This window comes from Cibotium barometz, chromosome 7 (assembly GCF_041138505.1).
Source record: "Cibotium barometz isolate CiBa-2024 chromosome 7, ASM4113850v1, whole genome shotgun sequence".
NCBI classification, from domain to species: domain Eukaryota; kingdom Viridiplantae; phylum Streptophyta; class Polypodiopsida; order Cyatheales; family Cibotiaceae; genus Cibotium; species Cibotium barometz.
Genome location: NC_141052.1, coordinates 16098724 through 16119763, shown reverse-complemented (window position 1 = coordinate 16119763; position 21040 = coordinate 16098724). Strand labels below are relative to the sequence as shown.

The following is a 21040-nucleotide window of genomic DNA, read 5'->3' as shown; positions in this document are numbered from 1 at the left end:
GCGTTCCAAGATCCCTTTTCAAGGGAAAGTCTTTGTTTGGCGGGTGTTGGTGGGAGGTTTGCCTATAGGGGATCAATTGTGCAGGAGGAAGCTTGCAACAAGACTTTGTGTTTTCTGCACCACTTGCCCAAAGAATAGTCGCCATTTATTCATGCATTGCCTGGTTGCTAAATGTGTTTGGGATTTTGTTTCCCAAGCTTGGTGGTCCATTGCACACACACATGTTTCGGTCCAGGATTGGGTGTTCGGCAATCTTCCGGGTGCAATAGTGGAGGCTGCTCTTGTGGATTTGTTTCACTTCTTTAGGTGGATTGACTTGTGGCACATATGGCTCACCCAAAATGCATTCATCTTCGATGGCCAATCGTGTATACAAGGCCATATTGGACGAATTCAGGGCTTGTTGTTGTGGCAGCTTTCGGTCATGGCTTCCACGCATGTGATAGGCCGAGAGTTGGCTACTTCTTGGATTCGGATCGTCAACACAATTCCATTGCGTGCATAGTTGATAGAGGGTTCTTTCCCAACGGTATCGTCACTGCTCAAGAAAATGTATCAGTTGTCTGGACTATCTACCATCTACTATTTATGTCCCCCCTCCCCTCTTTTTCTGAGTTTGTTTGTGTTCTAGCCCAGCTGTTGGCCATGAGGCCTGTGTATATTATCTTTGCATAGTATTACGTTCTTACCTTTACGAAGAGAGACAGAGAGAGAGAGAGAGAGAGAGAGAGAGAGAGAGAGAGAAGCGACCTATAGAGAGAGAAGGTATTAATGCTCTAGAGAGAGAGGATTCAACGACTCAATGTGAATTGATTAGGTGTAATATGAAGTACATCAAGTACATGCTTTTATAGCTTGCAAATCTTATCTTTTGACTCACACAAATCACACACAAATATGGGGACGTGACACATGGCACACACTTATCTTATCCAAATAAGAGGGTGTTCACACACATATAGGCACACTTACACTTATATGAGGTGTTTCACACCTAAACAGGTGTTCACACCTATACAAACACATATAGATGGTTACACACATACTAACAAGTACACGCAGTGGACATACAAGACACAAGAGACTCTAAAATACCCAAGAAACCCCCCTTCGGAGCGAGGGCGGAGTTATGAGGAACAGCCTTCATACTTATGGTGATTTGGGCTCACTGGCACCACGTGATGTCACAGGCAGGTGGGCCAACCCCGAACGATAATAATAGACCAACACTTCAGATACCAAACACAGAGCATAAAGACACAGAAGAAAACCCATGTACAATAAAATAACACCGCATTGAGCCGGAACGGCCAGCCCTCTGTAGGAACTTCTTTATTAAGATAGAAGCTTTCTTCTATTACAAAGAACACCAAGGTGCGGGTGAAAAAACACCGGATCTTTCCCACAATCCTTGGGAAATGCAACTCAAGTCCACAATCCGCAAAGATCTCCCAAAAACTGTCCAAAGGCAGTCCAAAAACAGCCCTCAAAGCTGCCCTCAAAACTGGCCGGATTGGGCTTCACACATGTGAGACGGTACAATCTTTGCACGACTGTACAGGCAAATTCTGACGCCAGCTGCAACACGGCTGTATCTCTGCTCGGCCTGTAGAAGAGAGAGGATATTTTGCAGCACCTCTGTACTGCCTATACAAGGGGACAAACGAATGGCCCAGTTTCTGTACCCTGTATGGCCAGCACAAGGGCATGAAAGAGAGAGAGAAGAAGAAGCTGCAGGCCTGCCCAGTTCTGTATGGCCTGCACTGAAAGAGGAGAGAGAACGAATAGCCACCTCCTACTGTTGTACGGTACTGCTGTGTACAGACAGCTCAGCGCACGGGAGAGAGAAATGAAAATGAAATGAAATGAAATGATATATTAACATCTTCAAAAGGCCAAAATGACCTATGAGACCGAAAAGGTTACAACAATTGGTGGATCTGATACACTGTCTGTGTAAGAAAAGCTAAAACAACTAAACAACTAACTGAAGCTAAAACAACAACTATGAGAGAGAGTGTGTCGCTTGCTGAAGGTGTAAGCGCATGCCCAGAGAGAGAGAGAGAGAGAGAGAGAGAGAGAGAGAGAGAGAAGCAGCCCTTTTTTTGAGTTTTGGCCAGCTATTTTTGCACTACTTTTCCCCTTTAAGCCATATGTGGCTATGCTCCCATAAATAGCTACTTCATTCTTTTCTTCCAAACTTACTCCTAGGGGTAACTCAATGTCACTACAAAGTATTCATTGGTGCAGGGTACTTGATCGACCACTTGCTTTGTCTCATCCAAGAAAGGCCTACAATCTATCTACATTGGGGATTCATCACGTATGTGACATCGTGGATGAGAATGGTTATGTTTTCACCTTTCCATGTGCCATCACGCAATGTGATTTGGGGATGCATCACAAGCCAATCTAGAGGGTCATTTCAAAAATGATACAGCCATTTTAGCGAGTCCCAATGCTTGAGAAGGCAAAGAGACTTCGAGATTGGCATTTTGATAGGCAACTTCCAGGATATACTCCTGTGCCAATTGTCTGCGGCATGTCTGCGGCCAAGGCTTACTGCATTGAAAAGAATTTGGAAGTGCGGATTTCCTCTCAAGCAACAACTGTTTCTATAGAGATGTCTGGTTGGGGTATTCCCACTCAGATATCTTTTGCAATGGAGGCATGTTGCCACTGCATCTTGTAGGCAGTGCTCCCAACCTAGAGATCTAGTGCCTCACCTTCTTTGGTATTGCTTTCACTCTTGAAATTTTCTTGATGAGTTGTGCGGACACCTCCGAACTCATTTTCTTGGGAAGCATTTTGGGCAAATGTTTTGGCTTTTTGGTTGCCTTTCTCCTCCGCTACCAGATTATACAAACTTCCTTGACTAGACTAGATTCTGGGCATTGTGGACCATCTACCATGCTCCGAATCAGTTGCTCTTCTGTCAAGATCCTATTCAACTCTTTGCTTGCTTCCGGAGAGCCCTTATACAATCCCTCGGAGATTCTCATGAAACCAGAGACCTTTCCTTCCACTAACTAGAGGTGTTTTCCCACTCTTTCTAAACTCAGTAGCAGCTGCCCCACTCTGGAACAGCTATGAATGTACATTTATGGCAGTGTCGCTTCTCGTCTTCGAGGTAAACCATATGATACTCTTTGGTGAAAACAACAAGGAAGAGCTCTCAATAACGTTTCAGTGATTTTTAAGTGCTGTGAGCTGTATGAGGTAGAGGATTTTTCAATGATGTTTCACTTAGGGTGAGCTATATGATGTAGAGGATCTTTCAATGCTGTTTTACTTGGTTCATGGATGATGTCCGACATACACGTGAATGATGCTTTCTTATGTTGATGAGCTATGTTCATCATGTATGTGAGTGATGTTTTCAGAGAAGTGATGAGATTTGATCTTTCATCGTGCCTTGGGATTAATGGCTGATGTGCAGCACGCGTCTCTTTAAAAGACCTTTAGTAACTAAAAGGGGTTATGGTGATGTGAAGCAATCCATGACTTACGTGGGGGGTGAAGATAGTGATGGGGTACTCTGATTACTGAGAGATTTAGGAGCCCATGCTTTTGATATCATGGATCTGATGGTGAGTGTCACCAGGAGGTGAAACTTTTTGCAGTTGTTTTCTTTATTTACATTTCTTTATAAATATATATATTTTTCTTTTCTTTCTCTTTGGTTGCTGTTGTTTTCCCCCGGGATCTCTTGGAAGGGCTTGGGCCATTGCAATGTCAGAATGGATCAGCCAGTGGGACTTTGGACCAGTGTGGTTGGCTAAGCCTGAGAACTGCACTGAAAGATGAATGACAGTGTCCAGGACATGGCCACTGAATGAGGGCATAGGCCGGTTTACACTAGTAAGTGGCCGCCATCGAAATGTGAATGTATCTTGAATTCTAAGCAAATTTTGAAGTGACCATAGTGGTCAAAGATGGTCAGGACACCAGAAGGAATGCAGATGACATCATCCCTAAAATCTAGGGAACTGCTATTTTTGGCAGTGTCGGAATTGAAAAGTCTTCGCGTCAGTTTGTGCAGAATGTCAAGGGGACCAAAAGCTGGCAAAGGACTGTTGTGAGAGTGTGAACCAGTCAGGAGATTTTTAGCTTGGAAGATTGCATGTGGAAAAGGCTTAAAAATGTGCCAAGTGTCAAATTTATGTGCATTTTCCACACTGGGAAGGGGGAAGCATGGGATTTTGGGCTGAATGAGGCTCATTTGCAGCCATTATGGTGGATTGTTGCAGGTTCAGAGCTATTGTGGTGCACTCCCTTGCCTTGCAACTCATGTATTGAGGGTTGAGCTTGCTCCCCACAGCCTCTCTCTCTCTCTCTCTTTCTCTTGCAGACTATGGTAATGCTCTCATCAGATAAAATCAGGTACAGTTGTGTGAATTTCATGCTTATATGCAAAGGCTAGTTGCCTCCTTGAACAGGAACCGGTGTAGTTAGTTCCTACACCAAAGCAGGGACGGAAGAGGGTAATAACCTCTTCAATACAACGCTGTTTCAGCACTGTTTAGGTGCTATTTTTGGGCTGTTATGTTGCCCGGTTGATGCCAGAATGTAGTAGGACTTTGCTAAAGTCTTCCAGGACAGTACAAGGGTTAATTTGGGCTGAAAACAGAGCTGAAAACAGGTCTGTGCAGAAAATTACAGCAAGCTCAATTGTGATGTTTTGGACTCCATTGGGTAGTCTGATGCCTATGGAAGTGAGCCTGTCGTTGGGACTCATTTTGAGATGTTATGGAACAGTTTTAGTGCAGTTATGCTGGCAAATTTCTCCCAGAATTTGTAAAACTCAGCTGGTGCAAGTAGAGTGCTTTGTTGCACTCGTGCTTTGTATTTTCCAACTTTTCAACAATAAAGAAATACCGCAAGGGGCGCCGGACTTCGGGGCCAATGTGTTGTTGAGCGAGGGAGCGAGGATTCTGTGATTGTGTGTCTGAGTAAGTCCAGGTTATTTGTGAATGAATTACCGCTTTATGTGTCCATAGACCGGTTTTATGGTTCCGTTGCCGGGACAGGGTCCTCTTTTCTGCAAAAGAGCCCGGACACGGATTGCATTGGGTGAACAAGAGACACACAGAGAGGTACAGCTGATTACAGGTGAGAAAGATTACGAGATCTTTCTTTGGATACAGGATTCCTTTGAGGGCTCAGTAGACACCATGGCAGATAAGGGAAAAGGAAACCTCCCGGCAGAAGAGAGTTCCTCTTCTACCCGCCGACACCGTAGAGAGATGACAGGTGCCAGAGTGTCAGCATCTGAGCGGACACAGCAATTGTCACAGCCAGCCATGTCAATAGAAGAACAGGAACAAGAGGATTTATTTCATACACAGCTCCTGAGCATGGTTGGTACCTTTGAACAGCTGGTGAAGAATCCCAGGATGAAGAGATATTTGCAGTCAAGGACAGGGGATTCCCAGACTGAATCATCTCAGCATGCAATTGAGAGGGCACAGGAACAAGTGCCAAGGATGCCACAGCATGTAGAGCAGACACCAGCAGTGGTGGCAGCTGATCCAGTGCAGCATGTTACACAGGCACAGGATCAGGCAGTTAATGGTCAGGGCAGTAATGCACAAATGGTTCTGCCGACCATTCCTCCTTTGGTTGCTGCCCAACCTGGTTATTATGGTGGTGGGTCTATTTTCCAGGCCATGGCTAGACCGCCCACAGCTTTGCCAGGTTTGATGCCAAGAGGGTCACCAGGACTGATGCCTATAGAATTTGTGAATCCTCTTTATGCCAACGTAGGTGTGCAGCCTGGACTTCAGACACATTTCAGTCCAGTTTTGATGCCTGCAGCAGCACCTGTTAATGTGGCTGAATTTTCTCAGCCTAGTGGACAAAGGGCAGCAAGGACTGGTGCAGAGAAAGTGCAGAAGGATTTACCATTCTTACAGCCGCCAGTCTATGATTACTTGACCCCCAAGAGCAGTAAGCAAAAGGATTACAAAGAAGGTGGTCAAGCAGTCAAGTTTGAGACTTTCAGTGGGATGCAGGACAAATTGAAAGCGCTGACTTTCATTCAGCAGTTTGATGCAGCATTCATTGGAGGCAACTTCACAGAGTCTTCTAAGGTGCGGAAGGCTGCTACTTTCTTGAAAGCTAACGCATTGCAGTGGTGGACCTCACTGTTGATGCAAGGACAAGCACCTGCTACATGGGTCCAATTCAAGCAGCAGTTCTCTTTTGCATGGCTGACAAACACTTTTGAAGTGGATGTGATGATAGCATGGCACAAACTGGATGCATCTAATTGTGCAAATCTGGAAGAGTACAATAAGAAGTTTTGGGATGCACTCTTGCCAGCAACTTCTTACATGACAATGCCATTGTCAGAGCAAATAGAGAAGTACTGCTGTGGTTTGCCCAAAGAGATCAGGGATTACCGTATTAAGACCAATGTTTCCAACATGACTCAACTAATTGAGAATGCAAACATGGCTAATGCACTGCTTCAGGGAGGTTCACGTGGTTTCAAGAGCACAATGAAGAAGGAACCTCAAGGCAAAGGACAGAAGAGGCCACTGTATGGCAAGTCATTTGAAGAGAGAAAGGCATTGATGCAAGCTGGGAAATGTTTCATCTGTGAACAGAAAGGGCATATGGCTGCAAAATGTCCACAACAGCCAGCAAAAGATGCGGAGGATAAACAAGGGCCACCCAAGAAGAAGACAATGCCGAGTGTAGGATTGATACCTGACATGGTTGGTGACCAGCCATGTGATGATGCGACAGAATTGTGCAGAGCATGGGGTAAAATCACAGATGCTACAGTGCTGATTTTCTTTGACCCTCGTGCTCGAGCCTACTTTGTTTCACCGGCATTGGCAGCCAAGTTGGGAATTCGTGCTGAAGAGATGGGACCAGTTGGACAGGCTGATTTGACATGCCCTGTGAAACCGGCCTGACGGGCGGTGAAACAAACACTCGCACATAAAACACTTCAACGCCATTGAGGACCTAGAAAAGGAAAACAAACAGGGGGAGCTAGAGTGCTCCTGCAAATAGTACACGGACACCGATTGGCCCCAAATCGCAGTGGCCCCCCTTGCGGTATTTCTTTAATTGAAAATAAGAGCTTTGATTACAATATAAGGCTGGGAACTCAGCCGTAAAAATGGAACCCCTGAAGCCTGCAAAGAACCTGCATCTGGCTTCTTGTCCACACGGTATCCCCAAACAAGTCCAACCATTGTTCATATCAAAAGGCTCTCTCACATTGAGTCTGCATACAGAAGCTTTCTCCCATGATCAAGGCTGCCACAACCATCCATAGCCTCTCACACTATGAACAGCATCACACCCTGACACATCCAGTGCTCCTGCATCACAACACAGACTCCCAAACTGTCTCTCAAGAGAGAACTCGTATCACAGCACAGCATACCATACAGTCGACACACCTGTACAAACCCTCTCTACCTTCCAAGGGTACTATCCATCTCTGTCATGGATTCCCTGTCCCCTGTCCAATCAGTAGCAAGGCTGTACCATACATGTGTCCATTCCTGTACCTTCTGCCTGCATGTGACGTATCTCCTGGAGAAACCCAAAAACATGTTTCCTCGTCGAGAAACCTACGACCTGTTTCCACATGAAACCCTTAGGCCTGTTTCCGTTTGAAACTTATGTCCTGTTTCCCATACATCTAGTTACCTATTCCCACATGAAACATCTGGCAACATAGAGATGCCCATAACTGTAGGTCCCATTGTTCCTTTCTAGCAGGAAGAAAACAATCTGCTCTATGAGCACGCAGCCATGCGAGCTTGCATCACTCCCATGCCAAGAAACATAACCAAATGACCTTGTACTTGCAGCCAAAGACCCAAGCACATAGCTGAATTTGCAACCAAACAAAAACAGCCCATAAACTGTCCCAAAACAGTCCTGAATCCAAAGCAAAGAGAAGCTGAAAGTTCCATCAGTTGAACGCCATCGACATGATGTCTATGTTCATGGAAAACCAACCTCTGTCCACCTTTGTGTCAAGAGAAACCAACCCTTGTCTACTCTTCAGCAGAGGGAGAGAGAGAGAGAGAAAGAGAGAGAAAACAATATTGGCTGTCCCCACATGTACGCCCCTGTTTCTCCTGCAATCCCCCTCTTTCCAAGAGAAACTCTCATGCCCTGTACAGCCCAGCACCTCTGCAGTCCATCCATGTGGAGTCTATGCAGACAGTCTCTTTGCGCCAGCTTTTCACCAGGAAGGGGAAGAGATCTACGCTCTGTTCAGCCCCTGCCCGACTGTCTTCTCCTCCACGCAGCCGACCAGTACCTGCAGTCCAGCCCTCCGCTTTTGCACCAAGAAAAAGATAGAAAAGCACCTGCAGCCATGCGCTTTTTCTCCTATCAAAAGGTGCCCTGAAAACTGTGCGCCCAGCCAAGCAGCCCGCTTTCCAATGAAAAAGCCAGCCCATGGGTCTACAGGCGACCAGCCCTTCTCAGCGAAAAAGCACAGCCCTCCACAAGAGTTAGGCGCCTCCTCCTTTTTCTGCCCAACAGCCCCTCTTTTTTACCAAAAAGCTCACACGTGGCCCCAAAATAGCTTATGGGCCACGTTTTCTTTAATGAAGGGCTTTATAATGACTTTAAAGGTTTTTAAAACCTTTTAAGTTAAAATCTCTTTGTCCCCTTTCACACATGGGGTTATCCACACATGGGCTCCCTTTTTGACTCCAACCTGATGCCATTCACACTGTCCACCATGTCCCCGTGCACATCTGCATCTTGTCCAGAGAAAAACACAGGGTCGTGACACCCTGGGCATTCAATTCCTGTCACTCCTATACTCGACAAACTTCACATGCATATACAGAGTTATGTCGACACAAAGGAGTTTCTTATCATGCCTTTGGAAGGATGTGATGTCCTATTGGGAATTCCATGGTGTCATAGGAAACATGCAGTGTTGGATGCTTTCAACAGGAAAATCACAATTGTACATAGGGACAAGACTCATGTTCTGGATGTGAAGCTGAAAGGAGAGTCTATCCCAGTTATTTCTGAATTTTGAATGACCTGTTCATTTGTATTATATGTTTGGCAATGTACAGTTTTGACATTTGTTGTCAATGACTCAATCAATGAATGAACTTTCAGTGCTTTGAAGTTGTATTTGTTACACTTCAATGAATGATTATACGTGTTGTGACACTAATAGTGCGGGGACACGTGCTATCGCCCTGTGTTGCATCCGGAAACATGTATTTGAAAGGCTTGAACCTGCGATGACACAAATGGTAGTGGAGAATTCCTATCATCGCCCCGTGTCATCTGTTCGCAGGAGATACATGCGATGACACTAATCACCTGGGGAATCTTGTGATCGTCCTGTGTCATCCGTTTGCATGTGGACTTGCAATCGAGGTCGCTTGCTTCTTTCAAGAGGGGGGTATGTCACCAGGAGGTGAAACTTTTTGCAGTTGTTTTCTTTATTTACATTTCTTTATAAATATATATATTTTTCTTTTCTTTCTCTTTAGTTGCTGTTATTTTCCCCCAGGATCTCTTGGAAGGGCTTGGGCCATTGCAATGTCAGAATGGGTCAGCCAGTGGGACTTTGGACCAGTGGTTGGCTAAGCCTGAGAACTGCACTGAAAGATGAATGACAGTGTCCAGGACATGGCCACTGAATGAGGGCATAGGCCGGTTTACACTAGTAAGTGGCCGCCACCGAAATGTGAATGTATCTTGAATTCTAAGCAAATTCTGAAGTGACCATAGTGGTCAAAGATGGTCAGGACACCAGAAGGAATGCAGATGACATCATCCCTAAAATCTAGGGAACTGCTATTTTTGGCAGTGTCGGAATTGAAAAGTCTTCGCGTCAGTTTGTGCAGAATGTCAAGGGGACCAAAAGCTGGCAAAGTACTGTTGTGAGAGTGTGAACCAGTCAGGAGATTTTTAGCTTGGAAGATTGCATGTGGAAAAGGCTTAAAAATGTGCCAAGTGTCAAATTTATGTGCATTTTCCACACTGGGAAGGGGGAAGCGTGGGATTTTGGGCTGAATGAGGCTCATTTGCAGCCATTATGGTGGATTGTTGCAGGTTAAGAGCTATTGCGGTGCACTCCCTTGCCCTGCAACTCATGTATTGAGGGTTGAGCTTGCTCCCCACAGCCTCTCTCTCTCTCTCTTTCTCTTGCAGACTATGGTAATGCTCTCATCAGATAAAATCAGGTACAGTTGTGTGAATTTCATGCTTAGAAAACTGTCCCTCTTAGATAGAGACTTGACGTGTCGTAATTGGAGAGAAGGAACCTCTACAACGGGGCAAACTTCTTGGGTGCCTAATATCCCCAATAATGTTACAGGTGTGGGTAAAATGTGGGTTGCAATTGTGAGGGGTGACCCCTTGTTTGCACACACTGCGACTAGTCTTGATGTATTTGCTGTTGGCACGCTCTTTTACGTGCAAATAATGTTCATGATGATATACATTTCATTGTGATACAGGGGGAGCCACGTAACCATATAAGTTGACGGGTAGCCTGTTTTGCTTACACATGTTGTAAATATGTGTATACCAATCAAATGCTTTACATATAATGTGCAAGGCCTCTATGATGCAAATAAATTGAGGCTCCTTTGGTCTTAAGTAAATACCATGCAGCCACATATAGTTTGTTTGCAAGGGTTTAACCAACATGCTTTTGCTGGTAAACATAGGGTTTTCTCTGGTTATCACATCTTCTATGCGGGAAAGCAAGCTTTTTCTGGTACTCTTATCATGGTTAGACATGAACTTCAACCTCAATTGGCATACAATGATCCCAATGGCAAATGGATTGTTGTGCAATGTATGATTGCTAGTTCACTATATGAATTTGCAAGTGTCTATGCCTCACAAACTTTAGCGAGCAAGGTTGCAATGTGGCAATCTTTTCAAACATATCTATGGCTATCACATGCTTTTATTGCAGGGGATTTTAACAATTCACCTGCTTATGCTGCCAATTCATCTCATCGTTCTCGTATGATGCACATTGACAAACAAGTGTGGAATCAAACCCTGACTCTTTTGGATGCATGCAATTCGTGGACACATCTCATGCCTCACCAGCTAGCCTTAGTATGGCTTGGGTTATATTTTGGTATGTTGATTCATGATCGTGCTTTGCATGATAGAAGGTTGCTAAAGGTAAATAATTGTTATCTATCGCATGCTCACTTTATACAGATGGTACATGCCGCTCCCGATCCTCTTATGCTTCACATGAAAGAGGATTTGGATGTTGCTTGGTTTGGTTTTGTGATGATCATGCAGGCTGTCATTCAGGATTATGGTAGATGGTATATGGGGAAAACTAGGATGCAAGTGGATTGTGCAAAATCACGCCTGCAAGAATACACTGAAATTAGCCAATTGTGACCTTTGACAGTTTAATGAGGAGTAGACAATGTTTGGCACAGACCAAACATTGTCTTGACCAAAATGATGCTCGCAAGGTTGAACAAGTGGCAAACTCGAGCTCGACAAAAGCCACTTCTTGACAAAGGTTGTTCTTCCAAATCCTTTTTTAAAAATTTGCACACATCCAGACAAAAGCACTCTATTGCAAGAAAGAAACTTTCTAAGGTAACTTGGACATGTAACATAGCACAACTTGCTAATGTTTGTCATTACTATTTTGCAAACATGTTTGCTGCCCCTCAGCCCCATTTTGAGGAAGTATTCCATGCACACCATGAACTCTTGCACTATGTTCAACCTATAGTCACACCGCATGAGGCTCTACTAGTTTGGATGCATCTTTTACTGAGGAAGAATTGGATGATGCTCTCAAAAATCTAGGTAAATGAAAGTCCCCAGAATGGGATGGGAATTTGGGATGTTCTAAAACAGCCCATCCTCCTGATGGTCAATTATTGTTGGTCTATTGGACAATTGCCATGTGTGGAAAGAAGGCTTACTTTAATTCCTGCCCAAAAAACAGCTTTGCGAAGGTTTAGCGGATTGCCATCTCTCTAATGCCTGTGGTGTGCAAGCTTATGACAAAGATGCTCGTTAATAGAATCAAAGGTATACTGCATGCTAGCCTTCAAAGTTCATCCCACAGGCATCTACATAGTATGCAGGCCCCGTCTTTTTTCTTATTTGTGACTTGACATCCAGTCTACACATGTATCATATGTAACATCTTTTTCAATCGCATAGACGCTTCGGGTCTTTAGATGTTCATAAAATCTCTCTCTCTCTCTCTCTCTCTCTCTCTCTCTCTCTCTATTACAGAGACCACTTTATGAGCATCTCAGGGGATGGGTTTATACATCGACCGCGGTACATGGATGTATACATGCCACACAGCTCTCGTGTTGCTATTGGACAGCTACGAGTCTCATCACATCAGCTAGAGATAGAGGCTGGGAGAGCGGCACGGGTTCCTAGAGCTGAGCGGATATGCAGATTGTGCCGCGAGGAGGTGGAGACTGAGGATCACTTTGTATGTAGATGTAGAGCCCACCAAGGGGTCAGAGATAGATATGCAGGATTGTTTGAGGAGCACTCTTCACTACATCAGTTGATGGAGGCCTCGGACCAGCGACAGCTTGGCAGACTACTACTAGAGCTTCATAGTTCTCGAGAGAGACTCCTCCAGACACCCGCTCCCACTAGGGGTGGGAGACAGTCCCAGCTCACAGATTTCTTCCAGAGAGCTATGCCAGTGCCATACCACGTGGGGTGACCGCACAGAGAGCAGAAGAATTGAGAGCCAGGAGGAGACCTAGACAGACTGGACATAGATCACCCCGACTCCGTCACCGAGAGATAGCAGCTATCCGAATGAGACACCAGATGGAGACACAGGAGAGGCTAGCTCGCTTTCATTCACACTTAGGGTACATGTTCATGCCATTCACAGCCCCAGCATCAGCGATGTATGATATCTTATATCCCTCTTATGGCACTGGATGGAGTTAGACATAGATCTGCATAGCATGCTTGTACTACCCCTTCAGCATATAGAGATGCATCTTGCCTTAGCACTCCATCCACATCCCCACCCCCCTTATATTGTTTGTATATGGGCTCCACCGATCCATGATGATTCACAGTTGTATCCAGACACATGCACACTTTTTCTTTTGTTTCTTTTCTTCCGATGACCGGAAGAACACAGTTGTATTATTTTTTGTCTCATAGGCCGACTTTGGCCTCTCGTAGACGTTAATATCTCTCTCTCTCTCTCTCTCTCTCTCTCTCTCTCTTCAAAGAGGGGTTTGGACCCTTATCCAAGATCATGGATTATCCAGATCAACAGTGCTCCCTCCCTCCCTCCCTCCCTCCCTCCCTCCCCCTCCCCCTCCCCCTCCCCCTCCCCCTCTCCCTCTCCCTCCCTCCCTCTCTCTCTCTCTCTCTCTCTCTCTCTCTCTCTCTCTCTCTCTCTCTCTCTCTCTCTCTCTCTTCTCTCTCTCTCTCTCTCCCCAGACACCCGCTCCCACTAGGGGTGGGAGACGGTCCCAGCTCACAGATTTCTTCCAGAGAGCTATGCCAGTGCCAGCTGATGTACCACGTGGGGTGACCGCACAGAGAGTAGAGGAATTGAGAGCCAGGAGGAGACCTAGACAGACTGGACATAGAGCACCCCGACTTTGTCACCGAGAGATATCAGCTATCCGAATGAGACACCAAATGGAGACACAGGAGAGGCTAGCTCGCTTTCATTCAGACTCAGGGTACATGTTCACGCCATTCACAGCCTCAGCATCGACGATGTATGATATCTTATATCCCTCTTATGGCACTGGATGGAGTTAGACATAGATCTGCATAGCATGCTTGTACTACCCCTTCAGCATATAGAGATGCATCTTGCCTTAGCACTCCATCCACATCCCCACCCCCCTTTATATTGTTTGTATATGGGCTCCACCGATCCATGATGATTCATGGTTGTATCCAGACACATGCACACTTTTTCTTTTCTTTCTTTTCTTCCGATGACCGGAAGAACACAGTTGTATTATTTTTTGTCTCATAGGCCGACTTTGGCCTCTCGTAGACATTAATATATCTTTCTTCTTTCTTTCTTTCTCTCTCTCTCTCTCTCTCTTCAAAGAGGGGTTTGGACCCTTATCCAAGATCTTGTATTGTCCAGATCAACAATGCTGGGGCCTCTTTCTACTAGAGCTTCATCGCCATGGAGACTCATTGATTAGGGAGTCAAGACCCCAAGGGAGACATCCGCAACCATCACTCAGTTCTTCCTACCACAAGAGGACACCCCACCAGCCATGGATGACATTCCCACAACCTCATCGAGCCACACATTCTGGAGTGCCAAACCCCACTCTAGTGTGACTCTAGACCGGGCCACAAGCCCAACATCCTAGACTCCCTAGACATCGCCATCAACACAGACATCAACCCCAGCTTGAGGAGATCTTGGAGAGGCACAAAGCCACCTTCCCACCCCGACGGATTTGCAGAGCCTTCTTTAGGCCAACCCCATGCTCGATATCTTCGATGGCTCCTCCCCCTACCAGGGATTCAGCTCCATAGGTTGTATGATGCTGATGGTCCCACTTCGTATCATATGGCTCGAATTTGACATTCCCAACTCATAGCTCTAGTCTTTGTTTTCTTTTGTACCATGATGAGATTACATGGACACTATTGTATCACTTTTGGTCTCATGGACCCATTGGGTCTTTTAAAGACGTTTAATAACTTTCTTTCTTTCTCTCTATAGCATAGAGAGAAAGAGGCGCCCTCCTTTTCTCTCAGCCGCCAAGAGTTGAATAGGGTCATCAGGAAGGACATCAGGCACCCACCTGTCCAGCCCCTTGGGACGAAGATGGCCTTTTTTACAAGGACCGTTTTCTTCACCTGACAAAGGACGGCTTCATCACACGCCCACACTACATGGACACACATTTGTCATTTGGGGTGCGATGTGCGATTGGACAAATCCGCACCTCATCCCATTAGTTGAGAGTGGAGACAACGTGAGGGCATCTGCACCAGAGGATAGGATATGTTAGCTTTGTCACACACAGGCTGAGACTAAGGCCCACTATGTATGCAGATGCCCAGTATACTATGAGATTAAGGGGAGGTTCCACTACCTCTTCCGAGATGGATTTGGACCACTTTCCAAGATCATGGATTTCCCAAACCAGAGATGCGTGGGACTTTTCCTCCTCGAGCTTCACAGACACAGGGAGTCCCTTTTGCGGCCTAGACCAACGGTACCCATCAGAGGACCAATACAGAGAGCTCTCACCACCTTCTTCCAGACTAGAATGACGAGGGCAGATTCACCCACTACACCCAACCTTCAGGCTGATGCAGGAGTTCAGCCGAGAGGAGTGACACAAGACAAAGCCATTGAGCTATGCAAAGCCCGGCGCCCTCAACCTCGTGGTCCCCGTCCACGCCCGCGTCACTACAGAATGATCAGAGCCATCATCTCCCACCACCACAGGACTTTCTCCCATCGGCCCAACTTTACTACATTGGGTGCCATGTTGCATCGTTCTATGCGGGATATTTTAGGATGATATGAGAGCTGGACACTTTTTGTTTTGGGATCAGATCTAACATTCCAACTCTTATTACTTTCTCTGATTTTTATTTTTAGTACCCATGGTGATGTATTTCATGGGCATGATGTAACCTTTTGGTCTCATAGATCATTTTGGCCTTTTGTAGACGTTAATACAACTTTCTTTCTTTCTTTCTTTCTTTCTCTCTCTCTCCATTATGTACCTAGCACTAATCCTAGAGAGTAGGGACTAATCCAACAGCCTTAGGGGAGCCCTAGGATTAGGGAAGGCAAGCTTGGATGCGTGGCTTAAGGTTCAATATTAATAAATCCAAGGATATTGGCTATTTATGATTGGATTGTTATTTATAGCAGCAATAAGCACCACATAAGTGAGCCTTGGGTTATTATTGATTAACCGTGGTCTAGATTAATCGTGGACTCAACTTGGTCTGCTATAGCAACAATATGCACTATATATGTGGTCTTGAATTTAAATGGTGGTATGGACTTGGACCAAGAGGCTTACTCCTGCCATGGACATGGCAGATCATGGGTAGTCTTGCCAAGTGCCCCTATGGACAAGCACTGGTGATATGAGATACCAGGGCTTACTAGCATGGACTCGTGGGAGTGGAACCTTAGACCCTAGCTCGAGGGAGGTTTGCGGACGTGAACCTACCATTGGGTGGTGAACTTTCCCGCACCCTTTTTATTTGGTTTCTCCAAACTTGTTTGTGCCTGTGTGTTAGGTTGAATCCTAGAGGGATCTCTCTCTCTCTCTCTCTCTCTCTCTCTCTCTCTATTGGGCTCCACCGATCCATGATGATTCACAGTTGTATCCAGACACATGCACACTTTTTCTTTTGTTTCTTTTCTTCCGATGACCGGAAGAACACAGTTGTATTATTTTTTGTCTCATAGGCCGACTTTGGCCTCTCGTAGACGTTAATATATCTTTCTTTCTTTCTTTCTCTCTCTCTCTCCATTGGGCCATTAGGGCACCGACCACGCTCCCAGGGAGTCGCCACTGATAGAGCAGTCATCTTATGCCGTGCTCGTCGGCCACGCCCACCAGGATCCCGACCACGGCATCCTCACCATCGCCAAATCAGAGCCATTATTGCTCGGCATTGGAGGCGCCTACCTCGCTTCTACGACCTCTCCATTCTAGATAGCCCCATGGCAGAGATATTTGATCTAAGGAGAGGGCAACACTTCAATTGATCAGCATACATGGATCTACCTGATATACATTTTCCAATATTTTCCAGTATTTTCTACTCAGTATCATCTCGGAGTCTTACAATTATGTTCTTATAACTGTAAGACAATCAGTTTATTGTACTTTTTAGTCTCATTTAGTTGTTCTCTTTGATGAGACACCAACTTCAAATGTACTCTCAGTTTTGGTCTCATAGGCCATTATGGCCTCTTAGAGACGTTAATATATCATTTCATTTCATTTTCTCTCTAACTTTCTTTCTTTCTTTGTACTTTACTCTCTTGAGCCTCAACTAGTTATGCAAAGCATGCAAAAAGCTAAGGCAGCATTTGCCTTATTAATTTAGTGAATTTTAGTGGTGTATTTAGCTCAAAATTCAAAAAAAATCCTGCACAATGGAGCTGTTTCTCAAAAATAAAAGGGGAGGCCAATTTGAGAAAAAGTTGCACATTACTGCAGAAGGAAAGTTCCTTATCGGGTTCAAGTCGAGGCAGTAAAGAAACATGATATTCTAATAATAAGTTTATGGTATAAACAAGGGAGCGAGAAAAATATTACCCAATTTCAAGTAGCTTGGGAAGCACAGTTGAAAGATAATAGCTTGCAGGTGCCCAAGCCTTGACCCTGAAATTAAAAATGAGACTATAATTGTTCCCAACATCCTCCATTATGTAGTTTGGTAGCTGCCTCACTACTCGCACATGCTCTGCAAGGGAGCTGATAAAGTGCTCCTCATCATAGATATCTCCAAACAAGCTGAAATACCAAGCAGCATCAAAACTTAAGTGTAAGCTTTATAGATAGGGCAATTGTTCGTGCATATTGCAATGAGAAAACAAGGTCTCACCTAGGATCTTGCCAAACACTGTTCAAGTGAAATCTTGGAATGACAAGAGTTGCATTAAGAAGCCCAGCAACAGCAACAGCATTGCAAATCTGCAAGATAAACCATAAATAAAGCAATAGATTCTTTTAAAAATCCAATGCACCTAGTGTAAGATAACAAACTTGGACAAGACAAGAGACATACTGACGATCTTTGCTGGTTCAATCCACCATTTGCTTCAACAACAATGAATCCATTTGATTCCTGTAAACCTAAAAAGCAAGGCATGCTTCCAATCAAGCTAGAATTACTTTCACTGAAATACCAATCTACACTTCTACGTTAACACAAGTCTTAAAATCATTTATATTGATTCCCATGTAAGAATGATTCTATAGCTAAATTTGTACACTTCATAGTCAAAGAATACCAATGGAAAGTTCAGGTTATACCCCGCACTTAACCAAAACCAAACTGCAGTAATCATCATTTCCAGCATCCGTAGCATAGACTATATGCTATGGATCCCTCCTCGCATCATCAGCACCCAAAAGTAGGTGAGGGTCATGCAAATAGATATGCCCACCTTAGTGGTCAAACATCATGCAAAAAGACAGGTCCACGTTAGATGATGATAATGTACAAATATATGGCACTTAATAGTTCATGTGCCAAATGCCTTTTTACAAGTATGGGTAGAGAATATAGCATATACCTCGTGTGATGGCTAGGAGTCCAAGGTGTCTTGCCTTGTGTTTAGCTTGTGTTTTAGGTAATCCTTAGGGAGGACTATTACAATTGACCACTACAGTGGGCATATCTTCATGCATGAACCTTTACCTAGCCTTGGGTGTTAAGGTTAGTACAAAGCAAATAGAAGGGTGTGGGCAAGCTCGCCACCCGACCACGGCCTGCATCTGCTAACCTCCCCTACCCCTACGCTAGGGGCTAAGGCTCATCCATACCAAATCAGCCCTCGTGTCCCAAACCACCAAAGAGCGGATCCATACATGCCTTCGGCAAGACTATCTGTGATCCGCCATGTCCATGACAGGGGTATGACTACTTTTGGTCCAAGCACAAACCAACCTATTAGAAGTACATGGTGCCAAGGAGCACATGTGTGTGTGTGAGAAGGAGAGGCAAGACTCTCTGTGATCCCCCATGTCCATGATAGGAGTATGACTACTTTTGGTCCAAGCACAGACCAAGGCGGCCGGCCTAGGGTTTTTTTGTCCCAAAATGTTTTTAAAAACTGCCACGTATGGCCAATGAGGTGATAGCTCAAGTGGTGAAGGTGTTTGCCTAGGACCAAGAGGTCTTGGGTTCAAAATCCCCCTTGGTGCTTCCTCGGTGGCATCGCTTACAGGTGGATAAATAAGCGCCTACGTGCGGAGAAAAATTGGTAACTATGGGAAGATCTTGGGCCAAAGGCCTTTTTTTTTTTGGGGGGGGGGGGGGGACTGCCAGATACAAATCCGCACCGTATAGTACAATACCATACCGTACACTAAAACGTACCTTATCATAAGGTATGCACATACGGATGCAACCTTGGCACAGACCAACGTATTCGAAGTACATGGTGCCAGGGGGCACGTGTGTGTATGTGAGAAAGAGAGAGAGATGCATACACACTTTTTTTTTTGTAAAAACCAATTTTCTATTACCAAGAAACAATATACAGGAAGGATGTACTTCAAAGAGAAATCATCCAAGGAAAGAAGCTCAAAAAAGTAGAAAAAGACTTCAAACTATTAGCAGAACCTCATAGTACTCCTCCTTGACTTTGAGAAAGCTGCATCAGATGGGATTCCGGATCCGTGGTGTTTCAAGCCTTTACCCAGCCTCTCACAGTCAGGTTCTCATTCAGGGAGCTCGAGGCGACAAATTCCCCCTTCCTCACTCGGTCCGAGCAGGGCTGTCCATTGGCACCTTACCTTTTCTTATTCGTTGCCAAGGCCATGAGCAGTTTCCTCTCCGCTCAGGAGACAGGACTCTAGGGATTGTCTCCCTCTCCGTACTCAGGAGGAGCTGTTGGACTCAAAGTTTGCAGATGACACAGCAGCATACCTAGCCGGAGATGTGGGGAATCTCCAGAGATTCGCTAAGGCGATTGAGATCTTTTGTCGCGCATCAGGAGCACAAATCAAAATGCACAAGTCATAAGGTTTTGTCAGAATGCACAGCGGAAATGAGAGAGAACTGCTGTAGAGAGCAAAACGCAGATGAGAGAAGGAGAGAGAAGCTGTATAAACTCTGCTATATACAGTAGATCCGATACAATGATACAACTGAGTGTGGGGGGGGGGGGGGCAGGGCCAATATATATGGCCCTAGGCTGCTGGTCGGCGAGCACAAAACAGGCCGAAAGCAGCCCCAATTGCTCACGACCAGAAAAAACATAGTCGGCCAGCACTGAAAAAAGTAGGGTAGCAACACGTCCAGTCCGCCAGCAGAAGACAACAGCCGACAGCAAAAAACAGCCCTTCCACATCCAGCGAAACTGGGAAAACACCATGGAAAGTGGGGAAAAATGGAGACACACCTAACTGGGCGAGCACACCCACAACAGAGGCCCTAGTGTGTAATGTACAGACAGGAGATGACTGCTAACACCCCCTCTCAGCTCCTGGATGTGGAACCAGCCCCAGTAAGCTGGAGTGCTGCCAAAGCATAGCCTCAAGTAAAGACTTCGTGAAGAGGTCCGCCGCAAAGGCAACCTTCGTCACTGCTATGTGTTCCACATGACCGCCAGTGAGAATGCGATCATCCACATAAAGGATAATCAATGTGGCCAAACCGCGTTCCCGAAAGAGATACAAGTTAGGATCTGCAACTGATCTCTGAAACCCTATCCGTAGAAAGAAGGAATCAATCTTCTGATTCCAAGCCCTGGAAGCCTGCTTAGGACCATACAAGGCCTTCCGCAACCTGTAAACCATCCCCTTTGATCTCGGAATCTCAAAGCCTGGCTGCTCAACATACACCTCCTCCTGCAAGTCACCATTAAGGAACACGGATTTTACATCCATCTAATATACATGCAAGAGGCAAGGACAAGAATGGTTGGAATCGTGGTCATCCTCGCTATTGGTGCAAAGGTATCCTCATAGTCGATGCCAGGCCGCTGAGCATAAGTTATAAAACTTAGCCACAAGTCTGGCTTTGTGCTTGTCCACCGACCCATCAGATGTATACTTGGTCTTAAAGACCCACTTGACACCAATGACTGACCGTTTTGATGGCCTCTAAACCAACTCCCAAGTTTTATTCTTCTCTATGGCATCTAGTTCCACTTGCATGGCTCTCCTCCAAGTCTCCTAAAAAAGAGCTTTCTTCACGGAAGTGGGCTCTTTGTCCCCAATGATACGAGACATCAAAGCATAGTTTACCTGTAATAGCTCTACTGAATGACTTTGTTCACAAACTTGGTGCGATCTTCGAGGTCCATCCTCTGTGGTCCACTCAAAGGGAAGCT

General features: G+C 45.3%; 1 protein-coding gene across 6 annotated transcripts in view; it reads right to left on the bottom strand.

The window, feature by feature from the left end:
- Window positions 1–21040, bottom strand: part of LOC147636742 (protein ESMERALDA 1-like) — a 76254-nt gene that overhangs the window by 11804 nt on the left and 43410 nt on the right. For all 6 annotated transcript variants that reach the window (XR_015266199.1, XR_015266200.1, XM_086800249.1 and 3 more), the window contains 3 exons: window positions 17764–17831; window positions 17581–17669; window positions 17292–17489 (listed from right to left, as the gene is read on the bottom strand). Coding sequence is in view for 4 of the 6 variants with exons in the window: in XM_086800249.1 (XP_086656375.1) it covers window positions 17292–17489; window positions 17581–17669; window positions 17764–17831 (355 nt within the window). In the remaining 2 variants the exon portion in view is untranslated. The remainder of the gene's footprint in view (window positions 1–17291; window positions 17490–17580; window positions 17670–17763; window positions 17832–21040) is intronic.